This window comes from Ptychodera flava, chromosome 11, assembly GCF_041260155.1.
Source record: "Ptychodera flava strain L36383 chromosome 11, AS_Pfla_20210202, whole genome shotgun sequence".
Taxonomy (NCBI): Eukaryota; Metazoa; Hemichordata; class Enteropneusta; family Ptychoderidae; genus Ptychodera; species Ptychodera flava.
The window spans coordinates 11896528-11920630 of NC_091938.1; the positions used below are offsets into that span (position 1 = coordinate 11896528).

The 24103-nt window shown below is 37.9% G+C and overlaps 1 protein-coding gene across 1 annotated transcript; it reads left to right on the forward strand.

The window, feature by feature from the left end:
- The first annotated feature begins 22326 nt into the window (after positions 1 to 22326).
- LOC139144344 (uncharacterized) lies at positions 22327 to 22761 on the forward strand. The gene has a single exon (XM_070715045.1). It carries the CDS (start codon positions 22327 to 22329, stop codon positions 22759 to 22761), a length of 435 nt encoding a protein of 144 aa, XP_070571146.1.
- The last annotated feature ends 1342 nt before the right edge of the window (positions 22762 to 24103 follow it).

The following is a 24103-nucleotide window of genomic DNA, read 5'->3' on the forward strand; positions in this document are numbered from 1 at the left end:
ACGAGTAAAAATATATCGTATCATAGTTAATATCAAAAGAAAGCCTCTTGTGTCAAACATGTAGGAATATTATGTATGTCGAAGCAAAGATTTTAACTTTAAAAAAGAATGTGTGGTTAATTTATATTTCATAATTTTGTAGAAAATCCAGGTATCAAGATTGGCATACGATGGATGTAACGATAAACCAAACATGATTATGACATTGCGAGACTCCTACATGAACTGTTCCTTCGTGCGAGTCTTTAAACCTATAGCATTACACTTTTGTCGGAAGCGTTGTTCGAGTATCGTTAGCTTATAATAACAATGTAGCCCAGAAGACTTAAAAGTCTGAACTCAAAATTTCTATTTACTGCGATTATTATATTTACAATTAATATTTTCAGTGTTATCAAAAATAAAATTATCACTGACACTTAAATCAAAGGGAATGTTTCACAATGAATTTTCTTCAATTTCCAATAAACACCCTTATCTATTTTCGGTTTTGTCAAGATGCAAGTTGATAAATTAGAGTAAAGAAGTATTGCCGCTGATTAAAGTAATTCGATCGTTAAAACGTTTTTATTTACATAAGCTGTAGTTTTTAATCCAATATGAACGAGGACTCAGCAAGAACTAAAAGAGTTAAATACATTTAATATATAAGAGTGTTAATATTATTCATTTAATCTTATTCTGCACTGACGTCAGCGATCAGCTTCGAATTTGTGAACTACTCTCCGTCACGTGACCTGGACATGCGATCCACAACACATTGCTGTTACCAAGTGACGGGCAAAACAACATGGTACCAGCTGCTGACTGGTTGACAAGCCTTTTCTCACGTCGTAGTCTACTCAACTTTCTTGATTTTCACCGTTGAGTACAACTTCCTTCAGTTACTAAAATATTTCGCCAACATTCCTATTTTATTGATTATTACAGCCATACATGTAACATGTGCCAGGCATGGCATTGACGTCTAAATTGTGCTACTGGATACTGCACGTGGAACGCGCACGTTACCCGTCAGCTGGAAATTCGACGCATGACGTCATTTAATAGAAAAGAAAATCTAGTAGAAACGGACTGCTAAGAATCCATAAATTTTAGCCATCGTTTCTAATCCTGAGAGCGAACGCGTGGGCTGCTGATATCAGCCATGGGCATAAATACTTTCATTGCCACGGATGCTGATCATTAAAATTTCAGCCATAAATACCTTCACTACCAGAGACGCTGATCAAAAGAAGATGCTATCCTGAAACTTTTGTGTGATAGCTGTAGATCACGTCGATTTCATTACTCTTGTACCAAATGATGACTACATATTTATATTATGCCGATGAAAGTATACTTGCATTAAATTTGACAGAATAACGATTAGTGATCACTTTTATAATTATCGAGTTATCTAAATCGAAGCCCACAATGAAGTGATGATTAACCAAGTTTTGAAAATTTGTTGGAGGGACCAGCTTGGCTTAATACAAGTAAAACTTTAACACTACAATTATACAACCAAGTTGTGCCTGTCACGTTAGTCTCTACTGCGTTAGATTCTATAGCACATCCCTGAATCTGATGAGTTGCCCTTCCAGAAAGACAACGACCATAGCATCCGGTGTCCTATCGCTATTTATTTTACAGCCGTAATTTGCCAAATGCTGCACTGGTTAATAGACTAGGCCGTTTAAAGTTTACTGTGTGTGTCTGCTCGCTTAAAGGCATGGCGTGAAAGCGATAGATTTTTGGAGGGAGGGGTGAAGTAAATGAGGCCAAAATTTGCTTCTTGATGTCTAATATATTACTGTACGTCTGAAATAGATAATACAATCATACGTGAGGACATTTGTTCTTCCAATAGGAAGCCAGACTGTATTTGAAGCAATTTCAGTTTAAATTTTGGCCACCCCTTCGAATGCTTTAATGATCAAGTACTAAATTCCACCGATGGCTTAGGTGTTACAGTGTTCGCCGGATCGTGGAGTAATTTCAGAATGGAAACCCTGCCGTTAAACCAAGGACGACGGAAGGAAGAAATGGTTCCCCTGTGTATGATATTGATCTGAAACTGCTTATCTAGTCTTACAGTTTTCTCCAGTTCGTTTTTTGTATGTTTGTTTTTGTTTCTTTGGTTTCTTTTTCGACAGACATAAACACCCGGTCAAATACCCACTCTCAAAAAAGAGTGGTTCAATAACTGAGCTAAGTGGTCACATTTTTCTGACTGTGACCCCTTCACACGTTGTAGAGTTCAGAAGAACTCACGCATATTACGGATCACCCGAACAAAGCCTCATAGGCAGTTTATGGCTTTTTACTCTACAATACCTTTATTAGCATGTGTGACCCACTTCCCGATTTCCATATCTAATGAGTGTCCTCTTTTGAGAAATTTTCTCCAGTATGACTTCGTATTTCTGATGCTTAATGGTCTAAGAGTACTTGACCCAACGTGTGCCCTTTTTGGTTACCATGCATTTCCAACAAGGTCGCTACATGTTTTGCCAAACATGCAACAGTCGTGTAAATCTGATTCATTTACGAGACGCCCACACTTTAAACTCACACTACCCATTCATTAAATTGCCCGATTTCTTTCTCAGAGTTACGGCGAAGATTAAGAAAGCGTTGTCGAAGCATCCGCACAATCGAGCACTGAGACTACAAAATTACGTTCATGTCAGGCGAGCAGAGCAAGTATTTCTCGTGTGATATCTTCTAAATATTCGGATATCAAAGATGCTATTGACTACAGGGTGACACTTCGATCTTATTCGACTTTATAGCTTTACAGAAAACCGAGAGAAAATCTGACAAATATTTTAAATGCTTACGATTAAGTAAAGAAGCGTCTTTTTCTCTTTCCAAACGTCTGTAACAAGCCTACGTGATGTCTGGTTATAATATGAAAAAGACGTTACATCACCAATCGACCGTTTTACGTGTTACAAAACTTCTCCATTGTTGCCACGTATGGTCATATAAATGACGATATTCAGACTATTGCTCTGTATTTGAAAATGTTTTATTTTTCTATATATATGAGGGGAAAGCTACTGATAAGATTGAAGAAACTCTACGAATGGTAAGTAGGGAAGTAATTGTCGCCGAAGCTGTTTGAAGCTAAGTTCAGCAATGTATTTATTCCTTTGATAAAGTTTGTGGGCGATGTATGATAGCGCGTAGGAATGTACGAGTGAGTCTTGAACGCTATAGCGTGTAGAGGAAATTTGAAGGGGTGGATATTAAGCCGAGCGGTTTAGACTGTGATGACTTCGCCATGTGGCTGGATGAGCTACAATGTGGGTATGTATCCGATCAAGAATTTACTGAATTGTAAGGTCTTGTTAATTTATAGACATGGCCACAGCTGACTTCTACCACGGTCCCTTTTGTGTAGGGACCACGCTTCTACTAACCACCTCGAAAAAGTAACTTCAGCTGTGTACAAGTGCACAGACATCATCACATGCTTGCACAGCTAATTATGTTGGCAAAGAGTTACAAGCTGCATGCTTGTAGCAACAAGACAATTTCTCGTCATAGTTCTGACCGTGTTGAACATGTCATGTGTCATGTGGGCTGTGTCTATGTACAAGTGGATGACCATATGCTTGGAGAGCTGACAATACTTAAAGCAAAATATGAAGTTTGCATTACAAGGTAAATTGGTCGCCTAGACCTGGTCTTACTGCCTGTTACTATGCCGAGCATGACAATATAGTCTCTGTTCACACACATGCTCTCACTGCTGACTATCTTGACTATGATATGTGTATGACCGTACAATTTTCAGACTTGACAACAGTTTACCACGTTCGAAAACGGCTAGGTTAAAAGCTATGTGTATGGATATACCGACTTTATCCACGTACCGACTTTAATGACTGCGAGCTACGAGTGTCAAATTTGTTTCATCGGGACAAATCTTTGCTTCAACTTAGGCTCACTTCAACTCTCCTCGCCCAGCCAAGCATTATAGGTTGTGAACACAGTAACAAACGCACTCAACAACACGTGTTTACAGCAAATGCGAATTTGGAAGTAACAATCTAAGAAATATCATATCAACATCATAATTATGATATATCAATAATATTAATAAAAGAGCGTCATTATCACATCAGAGTCCGGCTTCTTTTCTCCTCCTCAGCAGTACTTGATCAGACCACTTGTCGTTTGTGAATTATACTTAACATGATAGTCTACTGCGAAGGTGGCGAGTTTTCACAGCCAGTCCTATTCTGCTTTACTCACCATGGCTTTACTCACCATATACAAACTTATTTGCCGTATTTCCACTATGACGCTATGGTACGTAAAATGTCGTGTAAACAGTGAAGTAAAATTTAGTTTCTAGTGTGCATAGCAGTTGCTCATTGATAGTTTTAGTTTCCATTGATCGTTAAGCGATCATATTTGACATGCCTTTGTATAGTTTAGATATTATTCATATAATAAACATCCCTGAATGTTGGATTTAGCCATAACACTTTCATTAAAAGTGACGCTAATAAAAATACGCAGTTTTAGCCATAAACATCCAGTTATCTAGGAGATGATAGATTTTGAAGAAAAATGTAATCAATATGTGGTAGACGTGCTACTAGATTAATGTAGATTTCATAATTTCGTAGAAAATACAGGTATCAGAGTATACGATGGCTGTATGGTAAAGCCAACATGATAATGACCTAGGCTCAATAATGACAAAATAGCCTGGAAATTCGACAATGCGAGACTCCTACATGAACTATTCCTACGTGCGAGTGTTCAAACCCATTAAGTTAAACTTTAGTCGGAATCGTAATTCGAGTATCACTAGCTTATAGTAATAGTGTAGAAGACTTAGAATGTGTCTTAAGTCAAAGTTTTCTATTTTCTGCTGATTACAGTTAATATTTTGAGCGTTATCAAAAATAAAGGCGACACTAACCCTTTAGTCAAAGGGAAAGTTTCAGACTGAATTTTCTTCAACTTCCAATAAACACCCTTAAAGGCGGAGCCTCCCTTTAAAAGGGTGCCAACCTATGGCGGCGTTCATTGTGTAAGTGGACACCAAACAGGTAACATGAGGGCACACGCTCCAGAAAATGCCACTTTTTAGTTTTTTCCGACCGCAAAAACGTTGACAGACTGCCAAGCGGTTAGCATGAAGCTGCTGCCGATCAAACCCTGTGGTTATATTCAAATTCTAACTTGACTGGACGATGTTTTTTAAGGAAATTTGAGTGTGGTGCTGAGGAACAAATGACCGTTGGCAATTTGAACCGACCGTCAATCAAACGGTTATATAAGCTCTGTTTGCAGGATTAGCAAAAGGTGACAAAAGATTGAGATCAGTTTGTGTAATTAATGTTATAGAAATCAAACATCGTACTGGCCATGTGTTTGACTGGGAGGAGAACTCCACTAATGCGAGAACCTGGGATTGAAAAGTGCGGCTTTAACTACTTTTTGGTTTTTGCGGTGTCAACAAGATGCTAATTTGATAAATTGAAGGAAAGAATTATTGACATTGACTAAAGTAATTCTACAGTTAAAACGTTATTTTACATAAGCTTTACGATGACTCAGCGAGACTAAATCAGTCAAACACATTTAATATGTAAGAGTGTTAATATTGTTCCCTCAATCCTATTTCTGCACTGACGCCAGCGATCAGCTTTGAATTTGTGAACTACTATATGAGTCACGTGACCTGGACACGCGATCCACGACACATTGCTGTTACCAACTGACGGGCAAAACAACATGGTACCAGATGCTGACAGGTTGACAAGCCTTTTTTCACGTAGTAGTCTACTCAACTTTCTTGATTTTTCACCCTTGTGTACAACTTCCTTAGGTATCCTAAAATATCTTTCCAACTTCCCTATTATATTGATTAATTGATTACTACAGCGATACACGTAACATGTATCAAGCATGGCATGACACTGTCGTCTGCACTGTGGTACTACATACTCCCCTCGGAACGTGTCCGTTGCCCGTCCGCTGGAAACTAGAAATTCGCACATGACGTCATTTGATAGAAATTAATAGAAAAGGGTACTAACAATCCATAAATGTTGCAATCGTACTAATACTGAGTGCGAGCGCGTGGGCTGCTGATATCAACCTTGGTCATAAATACTTTCATTACCACGATTGATCTGTTCATTAAGATTTTAGCCATAAAAATAACTTTACCACCGCAGACGCTTATCATGAGAAGATGTTTTCGTTAAATCATTGTGTGATAAATGTAATTAACGTGGATTTCATTAGTTTTATTGCCAAATGAATACATATTGATATTGTCCCAATGAGTGTATATTTGCATTATATTTGAAAGAGTATCAATTCTGTATTCGCTTATAATTGCCGAGTTACTAAATCAATCTACCCACAATGAAGTGATGATTTACCAAGTTTTGAAATTTTATTGGAGCGACCAGCTTGGCTTAATCTCAGTAAAACTTTCACATTACAATTATTTAACCCGATCGTGCCTGTCACGTACGTCTCTACTGCGTTAGATTCTGTAACATATCCCAGAACACAGTGAGTTGCCCTTATAGAAAGACAACGACCACAGAAAGTTAAGCATCCTCTCATTTCGTTATTTATTTTTGACGGTTTGAGTGCTTCTAACAGCACTGCCGTATTTGCAAATGATGCACAAGTTCATACAACGAGGCTGTTCAAAGTTTACTGTATGTATGTGTGTGCTCCGAGTCGCTTTAAAGGAACGACAAGGATATCGATAGAGCGATATATATTTTCGGAATGAATATTTTTTTCCAATTCAAAACTATCTAAATCTGTGTATTTATGGACGTTTGATAATTCATTTTAAAGTACTTAATTAGACTAGGATGGTTAAAGGTTGATATGTGTGCAAGAAATTGGATTTTGGAATTTCACCAAAATGTTGATTCACTATACATTGGAGTCTATGATAAAACAATGAATAATGTTTTTACAATGCTAGACTAAATTAATTTGTGCTTTTATAGGTTTTTGATAATTGATACAAATGTACTTTATTCAAATAGGATATTTGAAAATGTTGACCACAACTATGATAATGGAATTTCACCTAAAAGTATAATTTCACTGTTAAATAATTTCCCTGACATAACTTGCTATATCTCTAATATGTAAGTAATAGGAATTGTCCATTGCCCTCAGTGAGCTCGATTTACAATAAGATAAGTAAGGCCTCAGAGCTGCCTAGTTACGATGTTCATGTGATAGATAAATATACTTTTGTTCGGATTTACGGTTAAATGACTTCAGAGAATGAAATCATTCAGCGAATCATTTTCATGTCTGAGAATATTTCTGAACACTGAAACTGCTTTTTGACTGGACGGATACTTATGAAAATTAAGTGACCCCTCTGAGCTGTTTGAAAAGTACATGACCCCCCCCCCCCCTTGCAGTTTTCAATTTAAGGTGACCCCCTTTGGATTTTGTCGACCCAACCCCAACCATAATAACTGAATGGTCCCTTAACCGTAAGATATAAGCAGTCCGGGTCATTTCCAAAATTAGCGACTCATTATGAAAATCTATTCCGACTATAAGCCAATCATCGACCAGATCACGTCATCAATAAAGCAGGAGTCACGCCAGGGTCACAAATCACCCGCCAAGAGTGATCAGCAGTTTTAGGCAGCTTATTAAGCTCTGTCTTATGAATGTCGACAAATTTCAACTGTCAACATGATCCACATGTTCTGCAGAAGATCATAGCCACCAATGAGTCCGATAAGTGGAAAAATAGTCGAGGTATTTACGATTCATATCAACCGCCAGTTTATCGATTAATCTCAAGTACCGAGAATCATTTTGTAGATGTTGATCATCTCCATCAGAAATACTGTTTTCAAGGTTATTTGTGTAGGTACGCGTATGGTATTGCTAGAAGTAGAGCGATATCAGAACTTTAAAATGATACCTAAGTTGCGATTCTTCGACGCAGACTAAAAATGGTGCGCGATTTTGAAAATGTGATTTTATAGAGTGGCCACGCAACTGTTCTAGATAATGATAGAATTCGGCGCAATTAATTGTTATTTCACAAACGACATCCGTATTTCCATGAAATGTGCAACGCCAAGTGTTTTGGCAAAACCCCTCTTCCACAACTGACAATATTTTTGACACGGATCTACGATAATACACGAAAAAGTTATGTGAATGGTGCAGCGGAGGAGTTCATAGCAAGATAGAGTTCAACACACTATGGCGTACGTAACCATGGACGCATGTGGAGGTTGCCAGGAAATACAATTTTTACTGATGGCGCGCTTGCCGCTGATTGGCTAACGATAGGAAGAAAATATTATGGTATAGCGTCGCCAATTTTGGAAATGACCCGGACTGCTGAGTGTCAAGTTTGTACTACCAGGTCAATTTGTCGCCTTGACCTGCATGTCTTACTATCTGTTACTATGCCGACAATTACCACATAGTCTCTGTTCACACTTGCACAAATGACCATGTGCTCTCACTGCTGGCTATCGTGACTATGATAAGTGTATGAGCTGTACAATTTTTAGACTTGACAACAGTTTACCACGTCCGAAAACGCTCGACACACCTAGAAGAAAAGCTCTGTACATGCATGGCCCCTTCACAAAAGGACCGTGGTACATGCGTATACAAACTTGTCCACTACCGGCTTTTTTAACTGCAAGCTGCCAGTGTCAAGTTTCTACGTCGGGGTAAATCTTTGGTTCGACTTAGGCTAGCTTCAACTGTCCTCCAATTTAAACTGTAACTCAGTAAGAACTAACTATGAGTTAAATAAATTGAGGACGTTAGAGTGTTGATATTATTCCTTTAATCTTATTTCTGCACTGACGAAAACGACCAGGCTTGAATCTGTGAACTACCTATAAGAATAGATAACGGGCATTGACAAACCAAACAGTAACCAGTCGTCCGAATTCTGAGTGTGAGCGCGTGGGTGGCTGATATCACCGTTGTCATAAATATTTCCATTACCACGGATGCTGATCATTTTAGCCAAAAATAAGAGACACTCATCATGAGAACGTGTTTTCGGTATATTATAGTGTGATAGGTGTAGAAAACGTGGATTTCATTAGTTTTGTCACGGTACCAAATCAATAGATATTTATCTAAATTATGGCGATGAAAATGTATTTGCATTACACTTAACGGATTAAAAATTCTATATTCACTTATAATTATCGAGTTTTCTAAATCAAACTACCCACAATGAAGTGATGATTGACCTGGTTTTGAATTTTTGTTGGAGCGACCAGCTTGACTTAATCCTTGTAAAACTTTCACACTACAATTATACAATCCGATATACATCCCTGAATCTGGTGAGTTCCCCTTCTAGAAAGACAACGACCATTGACACTGTCCTTTCGTTACTTATTTCCCATGGTTTGAGTCGAATGGCACAACCGTAATTTGCCGAATCCTGCACTAGTTCATACAATGAGGCTGCTCAAAGTTTACTGTATTGTGTGCTCGCTTAAAGGCACGACAAGGATAAAGCGATAGATTTTTGGAGCAAGAGGGAAAAAGAGCGTAGCCAAAATTTGCTTCTTGATAGCTAAGATGTGATTGTACATTTGAAATAATACAATCATACGTGAGGGACATTTGTTTTTCTAACAGGAAGCCAGAGTATTTGAAGCAATTTAAAATATAGACCAAGGGACAAGTACCCAATCGCTCAACTTTACTCAACGTCCTCCACTGTATTGGTTCAACTGTTCGTATGGGCCTCGCTTTACGTGACACCCGAACCTGTACATTTCAGGGTGATGGATTGTGATCGATTACATTTCCTCTCCTTTAATATTGTCCTTTTATTTCTCCACAAAGCTTCCAGACCTAGTTAACGCTTCAGAACGACTTATTAGAAGTTTGTACTTTCAGAAATCAAACAAGTAAATAAATATTTTCGCCTTATCTTGATTGCGTGGGCCACACAATGTGAGATTTAGCAATAAATACCTTCATTACAGGAGATGCTGATAAGACTGTAGGACGCTGATCATGAGATAGTAACGTTTGAAGTAAAATGAATTTGTCTTAGATGTAGACCGTGGAGACTTCACAATTTTGTTGAGAATCCGGGCAACAAAGCAGGCATATTAACACTGTAACTTTAAGGCAAGCATGATAATCACATCAACCGAATAATAAAATTTTCAAGTTACTCAACAGTGCGAAAATCCCATATGAACTTTCCCTGCGTGCCAGCGTTAAAACCTACAGGGTTGAGCGTTCAACTTTACGACGGAAGCGTAGTTCGAATATCATCAACTTAAAATAACAATTTTAGAAGACTTAGAATGTGGCCATGACACGAAGTATCGATCAGCATACACTCGACAACGAAGATCGACACATTGAGAAAATACATTTTAGTGTTTAAAGAGAAATGTAAGCTTTAGAAAACAAAAATCGAGGGCAAAAATACTTGAGATAAGGTCATGAACATGAAGCAAAGAAAACTCTATTAAAGAAATAAAAACAAATAATTGTAGTTCTCATCGGAAGGAAAGAAGCAATTTCTCGAAAGACTTATAATAGTAACAGGAGGACAGTCCTATTTATTTGGGTTCAAATGTACATCATGTGGGCAAAACGGGACAAAATTCACGTGTTAAGAAAATTAATTACCCTTAAAAAGCAAGAAAGATGTACACACATTCATGTATATACTTTCCGTGGAATATATACTTTGACTCGAAATTTCTCTTTGCTGTTTTTATTTTGAATGTTTATATTATACATATATATATAATATAAATTATATATTTATATACTTTGACTCAAAGTTTCTTTTCTGTTTTTAATTTGAATGTTTACATTTTATTTTCTTCTATTAATCTTTTTTAATATTTTAAGTGTTGTCAGCAAAGAAAGTGATACATATCCCTATAAATGAAGGGAGTGATTCAAACTAAATTTTCCACTACTTTGAGTTAACAGTCCCATCTATTTTTGATCAGGTAGGCTGTATCAACACGATCAAAATTTGATAAAATAAACTAAACAGATATAACGCAGATCTATGAGTGACTTAAGTAATTATTCATTTAAAAGGTAGTTTTACATCAGTTTCTTTCAAATCAATTTTTGACGATAAATGACTAAGCAGGAACTAAATGAGCAAAAACACCTTGGCCATAAATACTTTCAGTACCAAGAACGCAGTTGGGGATCATGGGATTACAAGGTGTTCTCCATAAGTACCTTTATATTACTCCAAAGTGAAAGTATTTGCGTTATGTTTGACAGATTAACGATTATATGCTCACTCGAAATTGGAGAGATTCCAGAATGAATTTGTACAGCTGCAATGCTTCCTTTAAAACAGAAGCTCGAGTTAAAACCATCATCTTATCCCAACCAGTTGTTAGAACCACAAGCTTGTCTGTCGAACTTTCAGAACGATCATACAACTTGATCTACTGTTGTGCCTATCCTGTTTGTCCCTACTCTGTTGGATTCCACGGGGCTTCTCTGAATCAGGTGAGTTCCTCAAGAAAGGCAATGCTAGTGATAGCATTGTATCCTTCCTATATTTTGTATGGATTTAGATTGTAGAATCGCACATGTGTAATTTGCCAAATGCACAAGTACTCACAACAAGACTGAGCCAAGGGTACTACGTGTATGTGAATGATAGACCAATAGCGTTTTTTGACGAAGCGGTCAAAGTAAGTGTAGCCAAATTAGCTTCTCTTTGTCTAAGATCTGAATATAGCAGGTAGTGAAAGCAACCGTGTTTTAAAGAGTGTGAAGATGTTTTGTTCCGAAAAGAGGTCAGAGTATTGAAATAATTTTCAATTTAAATTTTCATCACCCCTTCTAATGATTGAGTGATCACATTCTGAATTGCACTGACTGTTTAGGATCTTACTACTTGCTAATATATCATAGAGTTTGACGAATCATTGAGCAATTTGAAATTGTCAACTGTGTGGGTAAAACCATTAACTATAGGACAGAGATTCGCTTCTATTGCGCTGATGGAATCCTAGGCAAAATAAAACAGTGTAGAGTGTGTCAAAAAGGAAAATGTGACCTTGTTGTTAGTTGTGCGTTTGATTAACGACGAAAGTTTGATAACATATTTGTCGAAGAGTCGGCTGAAAAATACTGTGAGACTGTAATATTGCGTTCATGTCGGAGAAGTTCATCAAATACCTCTAGTGCTCGTGTCATTTCTTTTAAAGATTCAGCTACCAAATATGCTGATGACTTTACTCTGACACCGCAAATTTGCTCTCATTGGAAAAAAAGACTTTACACCGCTGATCAAACTTCACCTGTGTTGCCAGGAATCGTAACATTAATAAAACTTTCAAAATATCACTTTGTGGTCGAACAGTTTTAAGTTTTCCATAAATCTCGGGGGAAGCTATTAATAAGATTAAAGGCAAAACGAGTTACTGAATGATATCTATGAATAGTAAGTGTGTATGGTCAGGTCAGTTTCCAGGAAGGATCACAGTTTATTCCTGCTGACCATCTCACCCACAACAACTTCGGCTTTGTACATGTACACAGATATGATCGCATTCTTGCACAGCTAATCATGGTGGCTACTTTACAAGCATGTTTGTAGGAAGAGAGCAATTTCTCGGCTTGACCAAGACTTTCTAGTTCTTCCCATGTTGTACAAAGTCAGGTAGGATGTATACTAGATACAAGGGGATTGTCATATGCTTGCTGAGCTGACAATGCTTACACCAGAAGCTATGAATGCGAAGTTTGAATTGTCAGGTCAATTTGTAGGCCTGACCGGGTCTTACTATGAACGTTTTACTACGCGGAATATAACCACATAGGCTACGATCAAACAGCCACATGCTCCCACTCCTGGCATTGTGACTATATACTAAAATGGGAGGTATGAGCTCGACAATTTTCAGACTTGACATCAGCTTACTACATGCGACAATGCGACACAGCTAGAAGAAAGCTATGTGTACACGAAAGTACAAACATGGCCGCATAGCGAATTTGCCGACTACGGCTATGAATGTCAAGCCCGTAACGGCTGGACATATTTAGGCTCGACTAAGGCTCACTGTAACTATCCGCATCGGACCAAGCATCATAGGCTGTGAACGCATTTGTATACAGTTAGGCATTGCTCATAAAAAACATCATATGTTCACGGTCGACATTGACGAGGACAACCCAGACGGACAGTGTCTGCAGAAGGACAACTGATGTAAGGTTTGACTAAAGAACAACATACGTTGTACACACGTGCACTACAGATACCTTATAAAGCTGCATGATTACGGTGCACAGTACAATAAATAACCCACAATTCTGATTGATTTGTATTGTACACACGACATCATTTTTATTACTTTTCATTTCTGCCTCAAAGCTATAATGTTAAGGATCTAGATAATTGATTAAATATATCTATTAAACGTACGTTTGGATATTCTAGTATAATTGTAAAAGAAAGTTAAATAACCATGATAGGTAAGTACTACAAATGCCATATTTTTGGACGCTATTTATGATAAACTGAAAGGTTCATTCTCTTATAAAATTGAGCATGTAAATTGCGTTTGTCTTTCTTTTTGGAAAAAAAAATAAAAATCATTTTGTTTCATAAAACAGATGTCACTAGTCTCCCTACTTTCCATTACATTATTCTGTGTGACTGAAGACACAATCAGTGGAAAATTTTGCAAATGTTATCTCCTCTCTCAATCAAGCATACTTTTCTTTAAATAATTTAAAATGGGAATATAGAAGAATGTTATCCCAAAAAGTAAGTTAAGAATTTTAAAACTAGTCTATGAATTTGTGTACACTGTAGACTTTACTGATTACAACCATTTTCAGTAATAGAGCGCAAAGCCACTGCAGTGAACTGCAATAAAACTGCTCACACTAATTAGTTTCAGCTGTAGCCAGCTGGCAAAGTCGACAACATTGTATGTCCCATGCAGACAGTTTGTCTGGGGAAGTTGAAATAAAAAGATTTGTACATGGACCAGTGCATGGTAATGTTACATTGTATCTTAATCTTGAACACAGGGTGCCAATCGTAAACTCTCATTTACAACTCGAGCCTCAGACAGAGCTAGTTTTGCCTTAGTACAAGCAGACTTTTTGGTCTTTATCAAGTAGCCTTGTTCAACACCAAAGTGGCCACGGCTACAGCTGAAACTAATTAGTGTAAGCAGTTTTATTGCAGTTCACTGCAGTGGCTTCGCGCTCTATTACTGAAAATGGTTGTAATCTCCGATGGTACAAATCATGATGGTATTATGGGAAATCTTCAGTGCTGTGAAATGCTGGCAATGTTGACCACAAACTGCTGACAATCGGGATGGTATTACTGTAACTAAGTTATACTCACTTCAGCAAACCCATATCCATATAAAGTGTACACGACCGCAAGCTTGATTAATAGTCATTACTGCAATCATGACATTGTAAGACACGACAACTTCCGACATGTATCAGACCGTAAGCCACGTACACTACGTAACTGCTCTCTATACTAGCAACTATGCTATGGACAACCGCACCTTTTATGTGTGCACTGATCAGACACTACAGTGTTATAAACGCCCATGTACACTATCACTCACCTGCGACTTAGTGTGTTATCCCCCTTGATCTCCCTCCTCTTCCCTTTCTCTGTCGACAAAACCATTATCATAAATACCGACCATAAAACACACATGCAATTTTCTTGTTAAAATAATTATAATAATGATCGTGATTTTATTAATGTATTTAATAGCGATTACAGATGTATTAATTGTAACATTCTGTGTGGATGTGTCGCTGCAGATTATTCTTTTATGTTGAGTTGTTTTGCCGAGGGTATAAGAACATTGCAAGGGATATTGACAAAGAACTTTCACTTTGCTATGTCAAACATTTGTCATCCACCGTAATAATGGCTCTTTGTTATATTCTGCTGTGACGTCAGCGATCAAGCTTGAATTTATTCACTATCTTTAAGAGGAGGGGCATTAAGAATCCGAACAAGTAACCAATCATTCTAATCCTGAGTCTGAGCGCGTGGGCTGCTTATATCAACCATCAGACTGTCATAAATATTTTCATTACCAGGGACACTGATTATGAGTTTACAAGATGTTTGGCCATTAGTACCTTCATAATCGAGGATCCTTATCATAAAAGGTTTAAGTATACATACCTTCTCTACTAAGGATGCTGACTTGAAAGTGACCACAGCAAACAAATAGAGTGGCTACGACTCTCTGACTACGTTGAGACATTTCCGACATAGACATTTGGCACAAGACCACTAATTAATTTCCCATAGGCCACCACAGTAGCGTTACGCTCAATTTCCCTATTTTAAAACATTTAGCGGCACGAATCCTCTTAACAGGTGTTAGGTCAATGTCAGCTTGACTACTGATGAATTTTTCCTGTGGGCAAGTCCATGGAAATTTTGAGATAGCTATGAAAATAACGCCCTCAGTAGTGTCTTTGACAAAATTCAGGCTTATTGTTATGATTTCTATGGGCCCTAGAACTCCTCATATTACCACAGAATCCTTCAGCCATTATTAACAACAGTCTGCATTTTGATTCAGGCAGAAAAATATCTTTACAAACATACTTGACATTAAAGTCCAAACTAAACAAGCATCCATACAGGTATCAAAACTTTTGGGTCTGCACTATTTTTCTGCCGAACGGGGGAAGTGAATTAGTGGTCTTGTGCCATTTAAAGGGCTTTCAGAAACAGGGCTATTTGCACTGGGTTGCTTAACACAGCACTAGTATGTTGAATCTGGTAGTGATATCCAATTGTCATTCCATTGAAGTTCTTTTTAGATTTTGGCATTACAGTGGTGTTGCATGCCTGACAACCTTTGCCATGGCAACTCTCAGAGTAAACAAACAAAATGGCCGCCTCTCACTTGCTCTTTTCAACGATCAGACACAACGGAAATCGAGAATGTTTGCATTAGACAGTTAACTTCAACTTTTTCCTAACGCAGCACAATTTTTAGGACCTTGATTAAATAGTGTCACACTGTTAGATGCATCCTTGGGAAAACTGAAATTATCACCCTCTCGATGAAACCATAGTCAGAGGAAGCGAGACTAGCTTCTATTGTCTATGAGAAAAACACATGTGTCGTTGCTGTGGCAATACAGACAAAGTAAAACAGTTCGGTATTTCCAAAATAGCAAAAACCAAATAGAAGTAACCTGCAACTACTGCATATTCGCCTGCGACCTCGAACGTCTTTTCACAAATAGATTCCTTGTATAGTACTCTTCAATTACTGTTAACGATCGAACGCCATTGACAAGCAGCCATGTGGTACACTATAATATACCCCATCTGAATCCAGCCGTCTGATTGGCTTAACAAGGGTTTATGTTCTGAACAAGAAGGTGTGCATTTAGGATGTAGTAAATGTAAACACAGGTGATATAACTCAGTCCATTCAATGTAAAACCGTGGTAATGCTGTGGTACAAATCTAACAAAGTGCACCTCTCCATTTGTAACACAATTGGAACTTTTTTGGGATAATTGGATTTTCATATTTTTAAAATTTCTCAAAATGTTAGGTGCCGTATAGCTGAATGTTGCAATATCGCAAATTACTCATAAAAACAAATGTGTATTGTAAAAAGAAAAGCAGATGAGATTGCATTTGTAGATTAAATCGGCATTACTTCATCATGCAAGTATCCAAAATTAGTTCCAATCATGTTTTGTATTTTCTACGAAGATGACCTAGTTCTATTAATTGCTTGTATTTTACTTTACCAAACCCATTATGGATGCATTTATCTTTCGTTGTGAGGACACAATAATAATTGTTTGCTGAGTCTTCTCTGATCAGTGTTGCAGCCAGGGCGCGCCCTCGCGACATGTCCTCATAAACGGAACCAGTTGTCCTGCATTCTCGCGTACTCAGGTCACCTCGGGCGCACTCGTGAGTCAACTGTGTTGGGCGTATTCTGAAAGTAGCATCTGTTACTGACGATAACCTTTTTTGCACGATTGTTTTGAGGTTAATATTTACGTACTTTTCAAGCTATGCTTAAAAGTAATAAGAACGCTGTATGTGCTATCATAACTTGGTTGTAGGCCGACTGAGTTCTGATATGTGGTAGACACGGTATACTTGCCTGAAATTGAGTGGCATTGCCTGTTACAGTATTAAAGTACTCACTCTTCAGCTGTGCCAACAATCTGAAAGACAGACACAGGTTTTTACATGAATGAGAAAAGGATGAATGAGCTTCACCACCATCGTAGCATCTCGGATGGCTGTCCTACCGATTGGTTGCGTGGAGATATGGGTAAAGCCAGCAACTACGGCGTGCCCTTGCTTAATATGTCCTGAAAACTCTCAGTTGTTTCATTTCTTACCTCGCATTCTGAAAGACGATTACCAATTGGCTTTTACAGGAAAATTAATATCATGTTCTTAATTTGTCCTGAAAATCAGATCGCAATCTTAGATATGGTAGTCCCATTGACAATTGTTTACTTTCAGGGAAAGAAGAATATTGTATATTCGTGGGAAAGAGCAAAGATAGTAAGATAAATCAACATGTCTGTAACGTAAGTATTTGCGGACTGATATCATAAACTCCACTACTGCGCGGTAAAAACACAGAAAGTAACCGATTCTTTATATTTTAATTTTTTTATGATTTTCGGCATAGGCAGGCGAATTAACAAAAAATGTTCAATACTATTCTATGAGTTCACAAAGACATTGTATACTTTCACTTTCTTCTATTTTTAAATGAGCACTTGAACAATGAGATGTACTGTTAGTAGGGTACACTTTTACCCTCCTGGTTTAAGAAGAAATGAGACATTACAATACGTACATATACACTTTTGCATGCTTGACCTTACGTGCCGATGTTGTTCTAATTGAATTACAGAAAAAGACCATTGCTGAGCTTAAGACCGACTGCTGCTGATTATGAAACAAGTCAGAACAAAGCTAATGCAGAATGTAAACCAGAAGCAGAAAATTTTTTCACTGCAGTTGCGAAAAGCGACTATGCAAGGGTGGAATGTGTTCTGAACTCGAAGGCAAGTTATTACAAAGTTTGTCTGTCTAAACGCTTCGTTCAAAATCATCCATAGAAACTTGATATTTTAGAAAGCTTTTATGAATATAACATTTACTATTTTCGTTTCAGTTAGTTGATATCAATTACGTTGGAAAACATCAAGGAAAGGAGGTGACAGCACTACAGTTGGCTGCAGAACATAACGATTTTTACATGGTTAAACTACTCTTCGAGCACAAAGCTAAGCCACTGAACAGGAAGGAGATCAAAGGTAAGTAGTTATCTTTTAAAGTGGCCATTAACGTGTTTACAGAACAGGTTAGCTGTGATATTTTGAAGCGGCTTTGATTATGTTTGCACGTATCAGCAAAATTGTTTGTAATGATGGCATTTCATTACAGAAATGTTTGACTGTCTGTGAAATTATCGTATAGAGAAAGTTGTGTCGGCTTTCATTTACTGACGCATGCAAACGAAAAGAAGATATTTCATTGGATTACAATTACTTGTGAGTTTTAACTCCGTTGTCAACGATGCGGAGTTAAACAGGTAGGTAAGTACTACTGGTCGTCCGTTTTTCCTTCTCCGAATTCCTCTTCTTCTCTGAAACAGCCTGCTAGGAAACTTTGTTCATTGTATGCAAATCCCTTATGATATCATTAAAATTTGTAAAATGAATGTGCCTGTATGTTAGAATAATTCTTATGCATGAGAAGTTTCAGGGGGGAAATTTCCTTTTTTTGTCAACAATTTTTTCTTAGTATGGCTGATCTGATACATTTAAACAGAATTACAAAGATTTCTTCAAATATCTCCTGTCAAACCTTTTACCTAATTTCCAGCAATTGGTTTTGCAGATATGAAGGGATGACTAGACTTATGTTACTTCGGGCCAGGGTTTTAACTTTTAATCAAAATATCTTCTCTGAAGTCGCTTGTGAAATTCAAAGAGAAGGGTCTTGAAAGACTATACATTTAGATGTGTTGAAATTTGTGTACAATTTACCACTTAACTATAAGTCATGTTCTTCAAAATCTTCTTCATTTGAACCACGTTTTTGAAATGGCTTTGAAATCTTAACTATTTTGCTGCACATAAAGGAATAATCAAACTGCAACAGAGAGGGACATTTCACTATTCGAAAGCTCCGTGTTTTTGAAAGTATAATACATTAATAGCTATGGTGAAAAGGTTTTACATATTATATCATAAAGTAAAAAAACGAAGAAAGAACTTACTCACATGACTGCCACCAAATCCGGATATCGAAAGCTCGAACGGTTATTCACTGATGAAGATAATGGGTAGATGAGGTTCAACTTGTAGACGGAATGATGTGCAAAATGTTCAGGGTGATTATGAAGATGATTGATGAAGTGTTATCTTAGCATGTTAACCATTATTTTATCAACGTGTTCAAAAGGTAGTCAGTGAATCTATGGTATTATTTTCTGGATATCATTTTGAGTATGACTGCATTGTAATGTCTATTTCTGAACGTTTACATTCCAATTTGTATGGATTTTATAGTCTTTTTGACGAGCTTTTCATTAATACCAAACACAACAATTCTAATCATTATAATTTACATCAATAGTGGGTATTTCATGAGGACAAGTCACGACGAATACCTTTATGTCTGTGGACACGGCTTTAGGGAATTTTACCACATAACCAGTGCAATTTCCTTTAACGGTCAATAGCTTCTAATCGACCCTGTTCCAGACGGCAAAACAACTTTGCAAATAATGGTCTATCGAAACGTATTTTCCGAACTTCCCAAAAGGGTTCGTCTGTACGTTGAACTAATGGTTTCAATTATCTCTTTGACGGCTGGAGATTTCTGCTATATATACAGTATATAGTTCACTCTACATTTTAGGGCGGCCGACTGTAATGTATTTGTTTGTCATCATATAGAAAGAGCCTGTTGCTACAGAGGCCGTTATTTTCTCCCTCTAGATGAGAAAAGACCTCCATTAGAAGAGAGTGTCCGTATGTACCGCACAGCATCAAGTCCCGCCTATATATCAATATCCTACCTGTACTTAGGAAAAGGAGAGGGTACGTCGAATATCGTTGGATGTAGATCTGAAGACTGTGTGCAGGAAGCCTTTGAATTGGTTAAGAAGATGACCGAATTCGTACGCCAGAAAAATTGACTATCTTAAAGGTAATACGAGACTCTTTGTCTCTTATCTAAGATAAATTTTGCATTACCTTGTTTCATTGTTAACAATGTCATCAAGGCGATACTTACGAAATTCACTTTCTGATAGTAGCATTTTTCCCTTCACAGGATGAGAATGACACTGTTGCTGAGGCTATAGAGCAATTGAAGGCATTCCCGATTGAACTGTTAAATTGTTGCTGCACAAATGATGAAGTTCGGCGATTCTTAGAAGGAGGGTTTCATGATAGTCGATGTTGTGGTGTGACAGTAGTTAACTCCAAAAATTCATTTATTGCATTCGGTTATAACTCGCCAAAGGTCGAATGGATTCCGAAAAAGTATGTCATCGCTGAAAAGGCAATTAAAACGGAACAGCGAGAGGTTAGTATGTCACTCATAAAAATACTTAAAAGATATCACTCCTCTTTGAATAGTCATATAAGCCATTGCTGATTCATTCTGACTACACAACCTCATATACATTTCATAGTTTCCTTGTAACATTACGATTAGTGTAAGTTGTAATTTACATGTCCTCGGACGTCCAATATGCTGACTTTACCATTTTAGAAAGGACTTTGTGATCGGATTCGGGAGAACTTGAAAATGATACAGCGTCGTCACTGTTCATTGTAATGTAAATTTTGTTCCAGTACGAATAGAACATTTAAAAGGTATTTAGATCGTCTGCTCCTATATTTTCGTCAATGGCTTGCCTGAATAGAACTAAACTTGTGTACGCGAGCTACACGAAAGTGTGACTTTTTCGGTAGTATCTTACACTTGTATCCGAAACTTACACGGAACACGATCATGACCTCTCTGAGTCACTGTACGAATCGAGAACATAATGACATGTGCACATTCTCTGTCGACTATTTTCATGGTGTTGTCGGATTTTTGTGGCTCATCTATGGCTATAGTCTATATAATCAATTTTGTCATGAAGTAACTACCAAGAGCGTACTCTTCAGCAGCGCGTATATGAAAACAGGACCGTGAACGATGAGCGGTGTCGGTAGCAATACATACACATTTTCATAGCGTTTGTTTTTTTTGCCAAAAACCTAAAAGCAAACAAAACAATTTGACCATAATTATAGTCGTGCCAGCGGCTTACTGATTACGCATGCGCAGATTTATAATATACTATGCGAGAACTGGAAGAGTATTCGACTTTCATGGGCGCCGCCATGTTTTTTTTTGAGTGCTCGTGAATAAACAAATACGAAAATTGCTAAGGGTTATTTTATAACACGCCGTTAATAAATATATCCCTTTTATAAAGCCAGTTAGTATTATTATCCACCATGTCACTGATACAAATATTCTTACTATCACGCTTAAAAAATAGAAAAAGTGGGAAAACTGTCGTGCATATAAACGAGGACATACGTAAAGAATGTCTGGGATTGAATTTTGGAAAAGCGCCCTCTGTGTCAATAACTAGATGCAAAAATTGCGAAGTTTTAGACTGAACACTATACTTTTCAGCTTGCAAGTGGAAGTTGGGCTTTGCAGTTTCTACTGCAACGATAAGTAGTTATGGTGGTCACTTGAACACTAATGAATTATTCATAAGATTACACAACATTAATGAGATGCATATATTTTTATGATTATTAATTATGTTGATTGATTCAATTAGTATGCAGGATTTTGGCGTGGACATGCTAATTGAAACTGTGGAATGTTAATGCATTTGCATGGAGATGTTAATTGAAACTGTGGAACGTTAATAAAGGATCTGTATTTGCCCGGGAAACTTTGGCTATTTGAGCACAAGTATTGTTAATAACGCGTGGGGGTGTGTGCGGTTGAGGGCTCATTTTAAAGATCAGTGGTGACTTGAGCAAAAGCGTATTAATAATTCATGGAGTGTTTGGGGCGAGGACTCTTTGGGCTGTGAGCGGTTGAGGGCGCATTTTAAAGATCAGTGGCGACTTGAGCACAAGCGTATTAATAATTCATAGCATGTGGGTTGTAACATAAAAGCCGTCGAATCTAGCTTTCAGCACTCCGACACCACCTTTATCATTCTACATCATCATCATTTGCCGGGTTGTATCTTTTTCGCCTTCAACGTTACGATGTCTCAGGCAGTACTCAGACAGACGCAGTCACCGAGTGGTAACTATGAAAAGCGTTTTGCACTCAACCAGCAGGGGAAGAAAGTCTCCATTTCACAATGGAAGGGTAGAGTGAAAGTTCATATCCGTCAGTATGAAAGAAATCTACCGACACGTAAGGGGCTTGCCTTGGACATTAACGAGTGGGAGATTCTGAAGTCGCATATCAGCAACATTGATGATGCCATCGGTGACGTCATTGACGTTTTGCAGAATTCCACACCGACGATTCAGGAACCTCCTCCAGTGCGTGCCAGACAACATGAACAAATCCAAAAGAGGATGATGACCGAAATGCAGTCACGGAGCGACGAACCAGGAAACCGTATGAAAGAGAGTACACCACACCGTTGTCATCGAGAACCGATCATTCACCAAGAGAGTTGTCAGGAATGACGTCTTGGAAGATGCCCGTAGGGAAGAGTGAATACGAGAGTCTGGCCGAACCATTGTTCCCTCCGTCAGCGTCATCAAGTAACAGATATGAAGAAAGACAATGACCTAAGAGACTGTTTTCTTTTGAAACCAATCACATGCTTAAGCTGGACACAAAACTAACTGTACTTTTTTAATGTTTCATTTTCAGTCAATTTTGTGGCGGTTGTCACAATGAGATTTATTTGCTGAAGCGATGGTTTTTGCTACATCGGAATTGTACAAAGTTGTTTTTTGGGTGTTATTAAAACAGTTGAAATTTGATGTGTACAACAATGCCTTTATGTCTTTTCTGTGTGTGAGTGTGTGTGTGTGTGTGTGCGTGTGTGTATGTGTGTTACGTTTGCGATGTGTACGTATGATTTGTCGAAAACGATTATCCCTTAATGATTATGGCTGCCCCCCCTCACCAAAGCTGCTTATGTGTGCGTGTTTCTGTGTTTGTTGACTTGCTTCCTGTTATTAAATGAATAATGGTAAAACAAATTAATTGATAGATAAACGCCCGCCACGTCGATACCTCTCAGTTTATAATAAGGCTACGCAAGAGACGGGTGTCATTGTGAGAACTGCTGATATGTCGTGCTGGGGTTTCTTACCGCCATTGGTTTCGCGTCTATTCAAACAGGTCAGACGTCGTTGTAAGAAACTACTAAAATGTCGTGCTGTGGCTTCTTTCCTCCGCAGTTTTCACGTCTATTCAACCGAGTGAGGTGTCTGTGTGCGTGCTTTGGGGGTCGTATTGTAGTCAAAAACTCGACGATCACAGATGGAATTAAGCAGCTACCTAAGTCAAAAGTACAGCGATCCAAAAAGCACCGCTGCTTTTGCTGGCATAGATGAGCTGCATAAAGTGGTTAAAGACGAGGGCCTGTATAAAGTTTCCAAGGGGAAGATAAGGAAATGGTTATCTACGCAGGATAGCTACACTCTCCATAAGACTGCGAGGAAGAAATTCCCAAGAAATAAAACTGTTGCGTACAGAGTTGACGAAATATGGCAGATGGATCTGACGGACATGTCCTCATTGTCGAGGTATAACAAGGGCGTAAAGTACTTTTTAACGAGTATCGACGTCTTATCGAGGTACGCTTTTGTTGAGCCGGTGAAGAACAAATTACCAGGGACTATTATCGAGGGTGTGAAGAAAATTTTCCAGAAATCTGGTAGATTGCCTGAAAAGATTCAGACAGACAAAGGCGGGGAATTCATCAACAAAAAATTCCGAGAATATCTTAAACGGAGAGGAGTTGAACACTACACAACAGAAAATGAGAATACCAATGTGCTATAGTTGAGCGAT